The 13,448-nt window shown below is 39.3% G+C and overlaps 1 protein-coding gene across 3 annotated transcripts in view; it reads right to left on the reverse strand.

Moving 5' to 3' along the window:
- Nucleotides 1-13,448, reverse strand: part of AP2B1 (adaptor related protein complex 2 subunit beta 1) — a 108,343-nt gene that overhangs the window by 33,621 nt on the left and 61,274 nt on the right. For 2 of the 3 annotated variants that reach the window (XM_019981349.2, XM_070772648.1), the window contains exons 15-18: nucleotides 8,258-8,299; nucleotides 7,376-7,522; nucleotides 6,575-6,720; nucleotides 1,678-1,807 (exon numbers count right to left, since the gene is read on the reverse strand). In XM_019981349.2, the coding sequence (XP_019836908.2) occupies nucleotides 1,678-1,807; nucleotides 6,575-6,720; nucleotides 7,376-7,522; nucleotides 8,258-8,299 (465 nt within the window). The remainder of the gene's footprint in view (nucleotides 1-1,677; nucleotides 1,808-6,574; nucleotides 6,721-7,375; nucleotides 7,523-8,257; nucleotides 8,300-13,448) is intronic. The other variant, XM_019981350.2, reaches the window with a different exon arrangement.

Raw genomic sequence — 13,448 nt, forward strand, 5'->3', positions numbered from 1 at the left:
TCTTTATCATCAAACTCTTTGCTGAAAAATAAGCAGTCAACTACTGAGGCAGCAAGGTAATCAGTCAACTGGCAAGCAGGCCTGGTGTGCTGGTACTGTTCTCCCATTGTGGAGAACATTAGTTTCAACTCTTAGTAATTTTACTGTTGCTGTCTCACCATGAGGACTAGGATCCCACACTGGTATTTCCAAGACACCGAGCAATGGGATCCTACTTGAAAAGTGGAAGGTTGTTATTTTTTGTTGGTCATTTAAAGCGTGTTTTATAGTCTCATTCAGACTATTCTCTCAAGTTCTTGGTAGAAGGAGATGCCCAATCCTCTTAGTTGAGTCTTTTGTCAGTCACAGTACATCATTCCCTCTTTCTTTCTTTGTTAAATTGTGAGCTCACTTTCAGTAGAGATTTTCTTTTCAGATGGGAGTCCTGATGGCCTTGAAGTTCAAAATTGTTGCAAAAGGGCCATTTTTGCATTTGCTTCTGCCACGCATCCCAGGCTCTATCAGTTCTGGTCCAACTTTATACTCATTTACTGGTTTGGAGAATTCTGTACCTATGCAGTATAAATCAGGCTCTGGATTTTTCACAAGAAGCCACCAGAACCCTGGTCAGAGAGAACTTCCTCCCATCACTGGCCTCTGTGGAAATGTGTTTCTAGTTCCCCTTTCACTGAGGGGCTTGCCCTTCCAGGGAGTCAGCTTTATGCAAAGCTCAGTTACAGTTCCCCATCTCAGGTCGGCCCAAGGTGGTCTCTTCTGTCCTTGTGAACATTAAAACCCTCAACTTCCAGGCTTGTATCTGTATTTTATCCCTTCAGGTTGCTGTGGCTTCAATTCACATGCTTACTACTCTACCTTCACGTTGCTTAAACCCCAGAAGGCTTATTTCAAACAGAAATTCAAAGTGATGCAAATGAAATCAAACTCTAAGCTAGGACTTAAGCATTCTAAAAATTCAGTATTTTCAAGATAGAGAGGCTCTTATAGACATGATAAAGTTCTAAGCTCCTCTAAGTTGATGTTACACTTACCACATGCATATTATACAGATAACTCAACTATTTATGGCAGTGTGTTCAAAGATGACCTCCACATAGCTTTCCTGAAATCTACTCTTGCTGCTGCAACTGTTAAGCTGCTTCAGTCGTGTCCAACTCTGTGCAACACCATAGATGGTAGCCCACCAGGCTCCCCCGTCCCTGGGATTCTTCAGGCAAGAACACTGGAATGGGTTGCCATTTCCTTCTCCAATGCATGAAAGTGAAGAGTGAAAGTGAAGTCGCTCTGTCGTGTCTGACTCTTAGTGACCCCACGGACTGCAGCCTACCAGGCTCCTCCGTCCATAGGATTTTCCAGGCAAGGGTACTGGAGTGGGGTGCCACTGCCTTCTCTGGGAAATCTACTCTTACAACATTCAAATTCCCTTTTATGAAAGTCTTAAGAAAAAAGTTTGTAAATAACACCTTGAAAAGTTTTTGTTTGTTGAGTTAAAAAAAATTAGCAACTTTCTGTGTCAATGTATGACTTTTGTGTGTGTGTATTTTAACGAAAAATAAGTCTTCTCCACAGAGTCATTTCAAACCCTATTCCATGACTAAATCTGAGAGGACTTGCTTTACATATAAAAATAAAATTGGCAAGAAATCAACCTGTACACTCAGAGTGAAGGAAAAGTCTAACCTGCAGGTTGTTCAGAGGCTCCATCTTCATGACAGGGCCCAAGGTGTTGAGGGGCAGGGAGACATCAATGCTCTGGTTTGGCATCAGTGGTGTATGGATGGCCAGAGGAGTGCTAGGGATGACACCAAAGCTAGAAGAGAGGGTGAAGAAATCCTAGAGGTTAATTAGGAGGCAGGGTTTAGACACATCTTTAGGTTTCAATGGCTTTTTATACAAGGAAACATAATTTTTAACAAAATTAAATGGAAGGAACAGCAGGAGCTAAGGTGCCCAATTCTAATTTGCTGTGAACACTGGTTACCACACAGCATCTGTTTTCCATGAAATAGATCAGAGGAAGGAGAAAACATTCAGCAGCAGAGAACTGGTTAGCTAATGCCCTGATTCTAAAGTTTTCTTACGTTTATCATGTCACTAGAGGGGCAGGTTTGATAAACATCTTTTTTATACATCTGTCTTTAGATAATCCTTGGGAAAATACCCACCCTGCAAAGTACATTACGCTATTTCACTAGCTTGACAACCTGCCCAGTCAGCCCAGAGGATGATTTACAGTAACTCACTTTCTTTTTTCTTTGTTTACTTACATAGGATACAATCATTGGGAAAAAGCCACTCTAAGTAAAGCAGAATTGAACGGCTTAAACATTCAAAACAATATTCCAAAGGACAAAAGACATGCTGTAGACTCAAACCTGGCCACTTTCTTAGCCTAAGGCAGGCAATGAGTATCCACCACAGTTAGACTTCTCACAGAAGCTTGCACGGTAATAATATAAGAATAGTAAAGAGCTAGGAAAAGTCTGAGTTTGAAGTCACATAAAAACAAAAATGTATGACTTCCCCAAACTGAAAGAGAAAAGTTGGGCCACGGGTATAACAAATGAACAACTTAATGATATAAATTTACATTGAATTTATGCTCTAATTAGCCTCAGGAAGAAAGATGAGATTATAATATAACATAACTAGAGTTTTTTAGGCAGTATCAATTTCAGAACAGCAGGAGAAACATTTTCCTTTTCCTAGATAAACTATACTTTAGAGTCCCAAATGTAATAAATGATTTTGAGTAGACACATCAAATCATTCTGGTATTAACATTTATGGGTCAAAAACTATTCTGCCCTTTTGATCTTGCTCTCATGATTCATCTATGTGGAACACCATAGAGAATCTTAAAAAAAGGCTACAGTTCTGATAAGTAAGTTTATTGAAGTTGCAAGATACAAGTTCAATATACAAAAATCAACTGTATTTCTATATACTAGCAACCAAAGGCAATGGCACCCCACTCCTGCAGTCCATGGGGTCGCTAGCAGTCGGACACGACTGAGCGACTTCACTTTCACTTTTCACTTTCATGCATTGGAGAAGGAAATGGCAACCCACTCCAGTGTTCTTGCCTGGAGAATCCCAGGGACGGGGGAGCCTGGTGGGCTGCCGTCTCTGGGGTCACACAGAGTCGGACACAACTGAAGTGACTTAGCAGCAGCAGCAGCAACCAAAAGTTAAAACATGCTACTTACTGTAACATCAAAACTATGAAACACTTAAATACAACAAAAGATGTATAAGATCTGTACGTGAAAAATTATGAAGTACTGTAGAGGGAAGTTAAAGATGTCCTACATAAATGGAGAGAGATGCTATGCTGATGGATTAGAAGACTCAGTATTGTTTGTTGTCAGCTCTTCCCCAAACTGATCTATATATTCCCTATACCTTCCATCAAAATCCAAGCAGAAAAAAGACCTAGAATTGCCCAAAACAATTTTTGAAAAAGAACATAGTTGGAGGGTTTACACTATATGACTTCAAGATTTACTACTAAAAAAGACTTTACTTTGACTCTTACTTTACACCATACTGGGCTTCCCAGGTGGCGCTAATGGTAAAGAATCCACATGCCAATTCAAGAGATGAGGAATTCTGGGTCGGGAAGATCCCCTGGAGTAGGGCATGGCAACCTACTCCAGTACTCTTGCCTGGAAAATTCCATAGACAGAGAAGCCTGGTGGGCTACAACCCACGGGGCCGTGAAGAGTCGGACACAACTGGATATGCACAGTACACCATATTATCTCACCAAAATTATCTCAAAATGAATTATAAAGGGGAACATAAGAGCTTTATTGATTGCCATTTCTATTAGAAAAAAAATTTTTAATTGTACTAATAACTGAAGGTCAGGCAAAGATTTGATAAACAGAACACAAAAAGCAAGACTTAAAAAGGAAAAAATTGTAAAGTAAACTATGTTTCAATAAAAAGCCTGTTCCTTGGAAAACACTAAGAAAGTAAAAGTAAGCTACAGACTGGGAGAAGATATTTCCAAGGCATATCTGAAAGTACTCATAGCCAGAAAATATAAAAAACCTTACTACTTGATAATAGGACAAACAATTTTTTTAAAAAAGAAAAAGGAATGATCTGAGAAAATACTTCATCAAAGAAGATATAAGATTAGTCAACAAGATTATGAAAAAAATGCTCAGTATTGTTAGTTAGTAGAGAGATACTACTATACATCTACAAGAACGGCTAGCACTGGTGAGAAAATGGAAGCTGGAACATGCACACTTACCGTATGACCCAGCAATACCACTGCTAGGCATTCACCCAGAAAAAATGAAAACACAGTTCCGCACAAAGACTTGTACATGAATATTCATAGGCGCTTTAGCCATGAAAGATAAAACTGGAAATAACCCCCACTTCTACCAACTGGTGAAAGGGTAAACAAATCGTGCTACACGCATCACGGAGATACTACTCAATAATAAACAGACTAGTGAAACACCTCAAGGCATTATGCTAAGTGAAAGAAATCTAATGCAGAAGACTCCATACTATGTAATTTCATTTACAAAACATTATAGAAAAGGTATGATTATACTGGCAGAGACAAAGCTACAAAGAACAAGAAAAGAGACATCATAGTAAAAACAGTAAGAGACACAGAGAATAAAATAAGAAAAAGCAAATAAAACAGAAATGAAGAAAAAGGTCACCACTACTCATGAAGCACTCCAGTCAGAAGACCAAATCTAAATCTAATTAAGCCTGTAGACCAATTTACATATACTCAGCAGAATATAGACTGTGGAGAACTCTACTGATAAAAGATCTAATTTCATCTACAAATAAATTTCAAGGAAGAAAGAGGAGGAGGTTAAAAGGAAGAGAGAGGAGGTTAAAAGAGACTTAAGACACATATCAATTAATTAGTATATATGGGGACCAATGGGATCCTGTTCAGATAAAACAAGCTGTACAACAACAATAGAGAACTGCAATAATCTGCTAATGATGTTAAAGAACTTAATAATATTAATGATATTAAAGAACTTAATAATATTAAAGAATTTTTGAGTTTAATAATGGTGCTGTGGTTATGGGTTAAAAAAAAGGTCATGAGATACATATTCCAATATTTATAGATAAGAAAATATTAGGGAGAAAAACAGTACATGTAACAGACAAAGTCAATAAATACATAATTCTCCAAAGAAGAAAATATAAACAATGGAACAGTACAAAAGGTTAAACACATAAACCCTGAAAACTTTCCAGAGATACAGGACTTCAAGGAACACACTGAAAGGGACACCTTATTCCAGGAAAAACTAACACTGATCAACACAGGGAGTACCCTAGAAAAATTACTGGACTTCAAAACTGTGGACAGTCAAACAAAATGATCAAATTACTTATACATACAGGGAAAAACCATGCTGGTAATGAATTTTTCCTCAGGAATATTAAATGACAAACAACTGTGAAGTAAAACAAAGATCTTGAGTCAAGAATTTTCAAGCATGTAAGTCATGACTTTGACCATGTAAGAATTCAAAGATTGTTGATGAGGCCTTGTTGAGGAACCTACTAGAAGACATACAAGAAATGATCATGGAAATGTAAATAAAAGGACTGGCAGCAAGCACAAACTCAAGAAGAAACAAAGATGAGGATAAAAGTGAAAGAATAAAATGCAGAAATGACAAAATGACAACTGACAAGAATGAAAGGAAAGGAGACAAGCAGGTGGAAAGCTGAACAAGCTCTCATCTATCGTAACTCTCTTCCCCATTATGGCAGAGCTTCCACTGCTAAAAGCAAATTGTCTGCCTCTATGTGATCATTCAGTTAACAGGCAGACTGTCTTCCATATTTTTTGGAGCAGCCAAAGTCCATTCATTTTTCTCACCAAAATGTGGGCTCTAGACACACATTGAAAAGGCACACTTTATTCGAGGAAAAACGAACACTGGTCAACACCAGGAATATCCTAGAAAAATCACTGGACTTGGACAGTCAAACAAAAGTTTATACAGTCCATGGAATTCTCCAGGCCAGAATACTGGAGTGGGTAGCCTTTCCCTTCTCCAGGGCATCTTCCCATCCCAGGCATCGAACCCAGGTTTCCCAGATTGCAGGAGGATTATTTACCAGCTGAGCCACCAGGGAAGCCCAAGTTACAAACACCGGGCACACATCTGAGACACACATTGGTTTGTTTCATCACTCTAGCTTTAGTACCTAGAAATGTCTGGCACTCAGATGCAAAATAATTATTATTAACCATATAAATGGATTTCAACTAAAAGTATTTTTTTTGGTAAACTGTGTTAATAAAGACATACTAGTTCTAGAATCCTTTACGGCAGTCAGTCCTGGTTTCCTTATTCCATATGGACAACCTTCTCGGCAGAATTCCCTAGAGCCTCCAGAGTTAAAGCTGACCACTGAAGAGATATACAAGAGCCTTCGCTCAGTCTACATGGAGCATCTGCCAATACAAGAGCTTTTACCCACTGCTAAACGGAACACTCACTTGTTAGACACAAGGTACACTGCTGTCTCAGGATTAAGCTGGGGAACTTAGATTTCTTACCTATTCTTGTTAAACTGAATTGCGAAGTCTGTCATGTGCTGTAGAGCTTTGTTGGTGAAGTTCATTTCCATATAGATATGCCCTTGGCGGTGAGTAAATGTTCCTGAAATCTCCAGGCCTTTAGCCTTTACTGCAGGCAGCCAGACCTAAAATACAGCATAAGGCCCAATGAAATCAGACAGGATTCATCTCACTGCTGTTTTTGAGTAAATAAAGATGAAATTAAGATTTCACTTTGTTAGGCAGTTAAGATGCTGAAATAAGCTTCATTTACAGAAGTTTCCCCTTCCTCTTCTGAATTTCCTTTTGAGCATGACATCAAGAGAGGCTGAGACTAGAAAGATATCAACAACACTAACCTAAATCAAAACTCTAAAAAGGTGCACTAAGATGCATGAAAACCAAGTCTGAGCAATGGCACTCTAGAATCCACATGCAATACCAGTGGAAAAGGAGAGTAGAAGGAATACGAAGTAAAATGTTATGTCTTTCCCTCTCTGCTTTGAACTCTGTATCAGTTCAAAGCACTAGATTGATTTCAGTGCTGACAAGCAAGGCAATATTTCTAAACTACAGAACAAAACGTAAACGCTTAACATTTCCAATTTTAAGTCTAACTATAAAAATGGTTAATAAGGGTGCTATGGCGCTTCTTATTGCTAGGTTTGAGGCTACCATTCATCTTCCTCATAAATTCTCTAGAACAAGGGCCCCAACCTTGGACTTATTATCAGTGGGAGTAATGCAAATGTTAAACATTAAATAATTCAGGTCCTGTCCACACAGTGTTGTGTTACTTACAGCCTTAGGAGCCACATATCCACCAGGTGCCATGCCTATCCCCGTGGAGAGTTCAAACAGGTCATTGAGACCACTGCTGACCACAGCAGGAGTAGGGGAGGGAGCAAAGGTTGCAGGCACTGATGATGGGATGAAGGACTGTCCCACCTGCAGGGAAGAAAAGGGAAGGGGAGCAGGGAGATCAGCAAGAACAGATTAATAGTCCTTCAAGTGTTGTTATCTATTTTAAGTTATCGGTAAATCAGTAAGAACACACCATAATTATAATATTCTTAGGAGTTTAACTCATATATTCTTTGTCCTTTAAATCATCATGGTTATTTTTTCATCATTGAAAAGATATACACACTCTTTAGACGTTCTATTAAAAGAGTAATCAGCAGGATCAGGAACACAGTAACCCAAGGTTTTTTCTATTTGTTTCCAATTTTAGCTTCCATGATTCTGTGCAAAAGGCCTATAGTATCCCCAGGAAACTCTCCTGGGGGAGATGGATACTCATACTCCCCAATTCTTTTACGAGGAGAGTCTCACTTGGAGTCCAGCTGTCTCTCAAGCTCTTTGTAGATGACAGAAGAGAATAAGGGTATTCTCACATCAAGATGGGAGGTTTCATTTCCTCTGGCTCTTTACCATCAGGAAGACAAAGAACTCTGTAGACACCAGAGCGCCAATCCCTAAAGACACCCTTACAGCACATGTGGTGTATAGTTCCAAAGATTCCAGGTAACCCTACACTACTATCTACTCTTCTTAACACTGCCATAGAGGTTCTGGTGTACAGGGCTAGACAGCAGCGGTGGCTGGTCTGAGAAGGTGCGCATAGGAAAGGCATCAAACGGGGGCAGCGCATCCCATGGTGAAAAAACCGATGGCACTTACTGCCGGACTTCCTCCAATGCCCCCGCCAAGGTCACTGCCAAGCTGAAAGAGAGAAGGAGAGAGAGGAGAGAAAGGTAGAGTTCATTTAGCTAAGTACTAGATGCCCATAAAGAATGTGCAAATTGCTCTACCAAGTTTGCGGGGAACACATGCTATTCAACTTCACTCCCAAAGTCTAAAGAAATTCTAAATTGCAAAGAAATACATCCTAAGGGAACTAAGTAGGGGACATGATGATGTGTGGGAGTTTCGAGAAAACCTGGAAAAAAGATGGAGCTGGGACACCTCAGGGATGTTTCAGATCCAATCTTTCCACTGGGGTACACAGACACAAACCCAAACAGCATTTAAAGAATTTACATATTCCAAAAAGGTCTATCTCCAGGTAGTAATGTTTTGGATACGTCTTATTTTTTAAAAGGAAATTTGAGGGGGAAAAAAGAAAACAAAAATGAAAATGTGCTTTGAACTACAAAACTTGCTGCCTCACTGAGAAAGTGGGGGCCAAACCATTAGTGAACTGCAATTTCAAGCTCCAAAAATTACAGCTGGAACAAGAGGGATTTTCAGTTTAGAACTTTGCTAAGAAAGCAAACAGCTGGGTTAGGAGGATAGCCTACCTGGGGAGGAAGTGGGAAGGCTTGCCATTTTTCAACTCTCACAGCCAGTACAATTAAGGGGAAAATGCTGTGATTTCTCTGAAGTCGATTATTTAAAAGGATGTTAGCTACTAAAGAATTAGATTAACATAAGTAGCTTGGTGACAGGAAAATAATTCCACATGGTCTTAGCTCTGCCTCCCACCACCCCCCACACCCCGCCAGGGCTCTGATATAATTCACCCTGAATTTCAGGACAAAAGTATTTAAAAGAACTGAAGCTGAAAACAGCTAGCATGAAGAAACATAAAACACACATACACGAAACTAACCGTGCTGTTGAAAAGGCCAACGCCACTTTTTTTGTGTTACAATTTCACACTGCTGCTTCCCTAGTTCTCACTGTGAATCTAAAATTCATCTCTGAATCACCAAATGCCTTGTCTGCTTTACAAAACAGTTTCCTTTATTATCATTTAGTGATAGAAACTTGGAGAACTCGATGCTATGGATGTGTTAAAAAAAAAAAAACTGTACTATCATCTTCAGGATTTGAGAGAGAGGATTTATTATCTTCTCAGTGAACAGATACATAAAACTGAGTTGTCAAATTTCAAAAATAATATATATATTGAAAAAGAATGGGACTTATGACATTCTGTTTCCATCATAGCAGGAAAAAAAAAAAAAACCCCACCCAGACAGGCGCTGCCTAACGGGCACAAATAAGCTGCTCTGCACTAGGCTACAGAGCACTCCAAACCTGAGTCAACACTTCCAAAACCTGGTTCTGAAGACTACGTAATGGTTGGACCTGGGACGACATGTCGCAGGCAGAGACAGATGAAAAGGTCATCACAACCAAGACTCTGAGTAACTGGAAACATGACAGCAAACGGAAAGGACATTACGCTTCTGCCTTCTCCCTGTTCCTAGAACAGCCCACATCCAGAGCACGAGAGTCCTTTTATTCAAACACACACTTACATAACGTTTGTTGGAGAAAAGGTACAATGGGGAATGTAAAGATGCCAGGTGATGGGGGGGATACACAGACAAACCAGATCCAGGCTTTACAAACTAGCAGAAAAACAAAACACGAATGCAAAACCATACAGAACATGCTAACACAAAAAAAGCAAAGTTCTAGAGAGAAGAGCCTCCTTTTGGCTGAAGGATAATGAAAAGATGCTTGTGAAATTACAGAAGGCAAAAATGGGAGAGGTTATTTCTCAGAATGTACAAAGGTTAAAAAAGTAGGAATAAAAGCATGATCAAGAACAATGAGCAGTCTAAGTAGATTGGAGCACAGGGTAGATACGTGTCAAAAAAGAAAGAAGCCATAGAAAACAAATTTGCAAAAGCAAGCTGCTTATGGGAGGTCTCTAGTTTTCAATTTCTCCTTATGAAACTTGGAGGTTTCTTAGAGTATCAAACTTTCTAAGAGTATTAATAACTATCTCAATTTTGTTCTAATAACTATGGCTTTCAACCTTAAAGACAAAGTGGAATCAACCACCTTTGTGTGTGCAGTGTGGGGAGTTGTTGTTCAGCTGCTAAGTCATGTCTGAGTCTTTGTGATCCCATGGGCTGTAGTACATCAGGGGAAGGGGACTTTTAAAACCACTGATGCCCGAGTCTCAGTTCCAGTCATAGTGATTTAATTGTTCTGAGGTGTAGCCTGGGCATCAGAATTTTAAAAAGTTGCCCTAGTGATTCCAATGTACAGACAAGGTTGAAAACCACTGCCTTAGAGAATTAACTATTATCTGGAGTCAAACAAGAGTTATCAGTTTAGAAATTACTTTGGAGCTATCTCCTGAATTGAAAAGGAAGCTAGAACTTGAGCAGAAAGAAAAGCCCTTTCTAAGGAAGGCAATGATGCAGAATGTCTCATTTCTCCCAGTGCTGGTTTTGATCTGGTTTTATGACTTTCTGATGGGCTTACACATTCTCCCCACCAGCCATTATCCTCCCTTCTGGGTTATCTCACAACTCAAGTTTGAAAGAGATGGAATTCTTTATAGACCTAGTTGGGACTTGATGGCAAGAAAAAAAAACACACTGGAAGAGAAACAGCAATATTATCAAAGATGCTAAATTCAATAAAAGGTAGTGAAAAAAGGCACTCACTAGTGGTGTTATTTCCAAAGGGAAAAAAGCCCATTTATAGCCCTTATTTTCTTAGATTTCATTCTTATTATATTTGAGCATTATATGAGTATTATCTTAGCTGGACAGGATCTAAATGTACTCTTCCCCGCCCCCCCCATGCTGCTTGTCAATTTTATTCAAAACCATATAAGAGAAACTGAAAAGCAATTCTGACACTCCTCCATTTATGTTCAGCTGATCAGATACACCTGAGCTGCAACCCAGACTCAAGATCTCTGATCTTAGAGACAGAGAATGCAAGGGGTATTAGAGACACATAGCCAGAAATAAAAAGGTTCACCTAACTGGGCTATGTCCAGAGAGCACAAGTAAAGGACAATTTCAGTATGCTTTCTAACTAGCAAAACTATAGCTTATTCAGACTTTATTTGGCAGCCTTCCTTTTGACTGAAAGGTTTCTGAGAGGCTATCATCTTCCTCTGAAAATATGACGCAGGTGACAGCACAGTGACAGACAAGAGTAACAGGGGCTGTCAGCAAGGGCAGGAGCCCATTCCCCAGCGAGGGCCTCTCCCGTCTACAGTGACAAGCAGATTGAGGCAGATATTAATTGGGGGGTGAGCAGGGAGGCTAGAGAGCCGAACTAAACAAAGCAATGTTGTTGTCATGTTAGCCTGAACCAGCCACTAATGTTTCAGTTCAGTTGCTGGTATTACCCTGAGTCAGACAAGATTCATTTGTTTGGTAATACTTTCTAATCAGGTCAGGTACAAAATCAATCAAACTGCACTTGTAAAAATTCAGTGATATCTGTTATCCAGTGAGCTAGGGGAGGTGAGTGTAAAGTAAGGTATGACTTTAATCTCAAATGCTGTATTATGTTTTAAGTGGTCTTTTGGGGCTATTTACCATTATTCCCAGGACTGCCTTAATAAGGCTGCTATTTTCTCCATGAAGGAAGTAATGTCAACTTGCTTCCCTGGTGGTTCAGGCAGTAAAGAATTTGCCTGCAGTGAAGGAGGCCCAGGTTTGATCCCTGGTTCGGGAAGATCCCCCGGAGAAGGGAATGGCCACCCACTCCAGTGTTCTTGCTTGGAGGATTCCATGGACAGAGGAGCCTGGCAAGCTACAGTCCACAGGGTCGCAAAGAATCAAACATGACTGAGCAACTAACACTTTTTTATAGACCAACTAAATCAGTACACAGGAAGATGAAGAAAGGAGGGGTTATAATTTCAAGAAGAGAATATTTTAAATGCTGCAAATTAAACAGAATTTTCCTAAAGGTCTGTAGTTGATACCCATGTCTAAAATTTCTGCTAGTGGTAAAGCTTCCCCAGCCCAAATAGCACATTAACAGTAACACTAACATTGGCTACTGCCAAAGAGTGGGGTGCTTCAGCATGTCTGAATTAGTGCTCAAACAGCTCAGTTCGTGTTGAACTACAAAATAATGTACTGCTTCACTGTTCATTCAGTAATTGAATGCAAAGCAGTGATTTCATGGTGACTTATTTTAATTTATGGGCTAAAGAGATTTCAGCACGGATACATGAGTTCTGCTGCAGAACCTGGTTGAGTCAAAAGTTTGAGAGCTGAGTTTGCCTACCAAAAGGAAATTCCTTCATCCAATGGTAACATGCTTTAATATCAGAAGTACAAAAAAAGAATTCAAGACTGAGGTTCTGTAAGGCACGTCTGTCAGACTCTAAGAAAAGGACAAGTCTTGACATGGCCACCAAGTAGAGTGAAAATTAAACAAAACACAAAACCCCATGAATGTTCACAAAGACTAATCTGGGTTAGTCCCCTTGACAAGGTCCATCTGACCAGTCTAAAGTATACCTGTCTGCTTCTGAAACTATGGAGCTGTCTGAGAATATGAAGACATTCTCTTACTTAGAGGTAGCAATCTTAAGCTCACACATTTCTTTGCTCCTTTCTGGAATTACTACCTCTTATGTGATACTTTCCAGAACTGATTTAATTGAAGAGAGTCTAAGAAATGTTTCAGGGCATACAGTTTGCCAATAGCTCTGCTAGGCAGGAATCAAAATAGAATGATGTAAAAATAGTACACAATGATTCCCATCACAAACAAAACTTATACCAAAATCTTACTGGCATCAAAAATATCAATCTGTGTTTTTCCTATCAGTTTTAGATTTTAGTAGGCACACACTATCTCCGAGGTAAAGTATGGTTTTCAGCTGCTAGGCTGCAAATTTTAATCTGATTTTTCACAAAGCTATTTAGAAAAGCACCATAAAATATAACTAATTGAACCAGTGAAAAGAATCTGTAACTGTGCCAAAACTATTAGACAAACTCATGATGAGAACAGAACAGACTTGATGTGGAATAGCATAAAGGAGTTGAGATTATACAAAATCATCAGAAGACTCCTTAGCTTGAAGGAAAAAAAAAAGTCTTATATCAACAGAAAAAGATGGTGATGTAATAGATTATTTTCTGAG

Source organism: Bos indicus, chromosome 19, assembly GCF_029378745.1.
Source record: "Bos indicus isolate NIAB-ARS_2022 breed Sahiwal x Tharparkar chromosome 19, NIAB-ARS_B.indTharparkar_mat_pri_1.0, whole genome shotgun sequence".
In the NCBI taxonomy this organism is placed as follows: Eukaryota; Metazoa; Chordata; class Mammalia; order Artiodactyla; family Bovidae; genus Bos; species Bos indicus.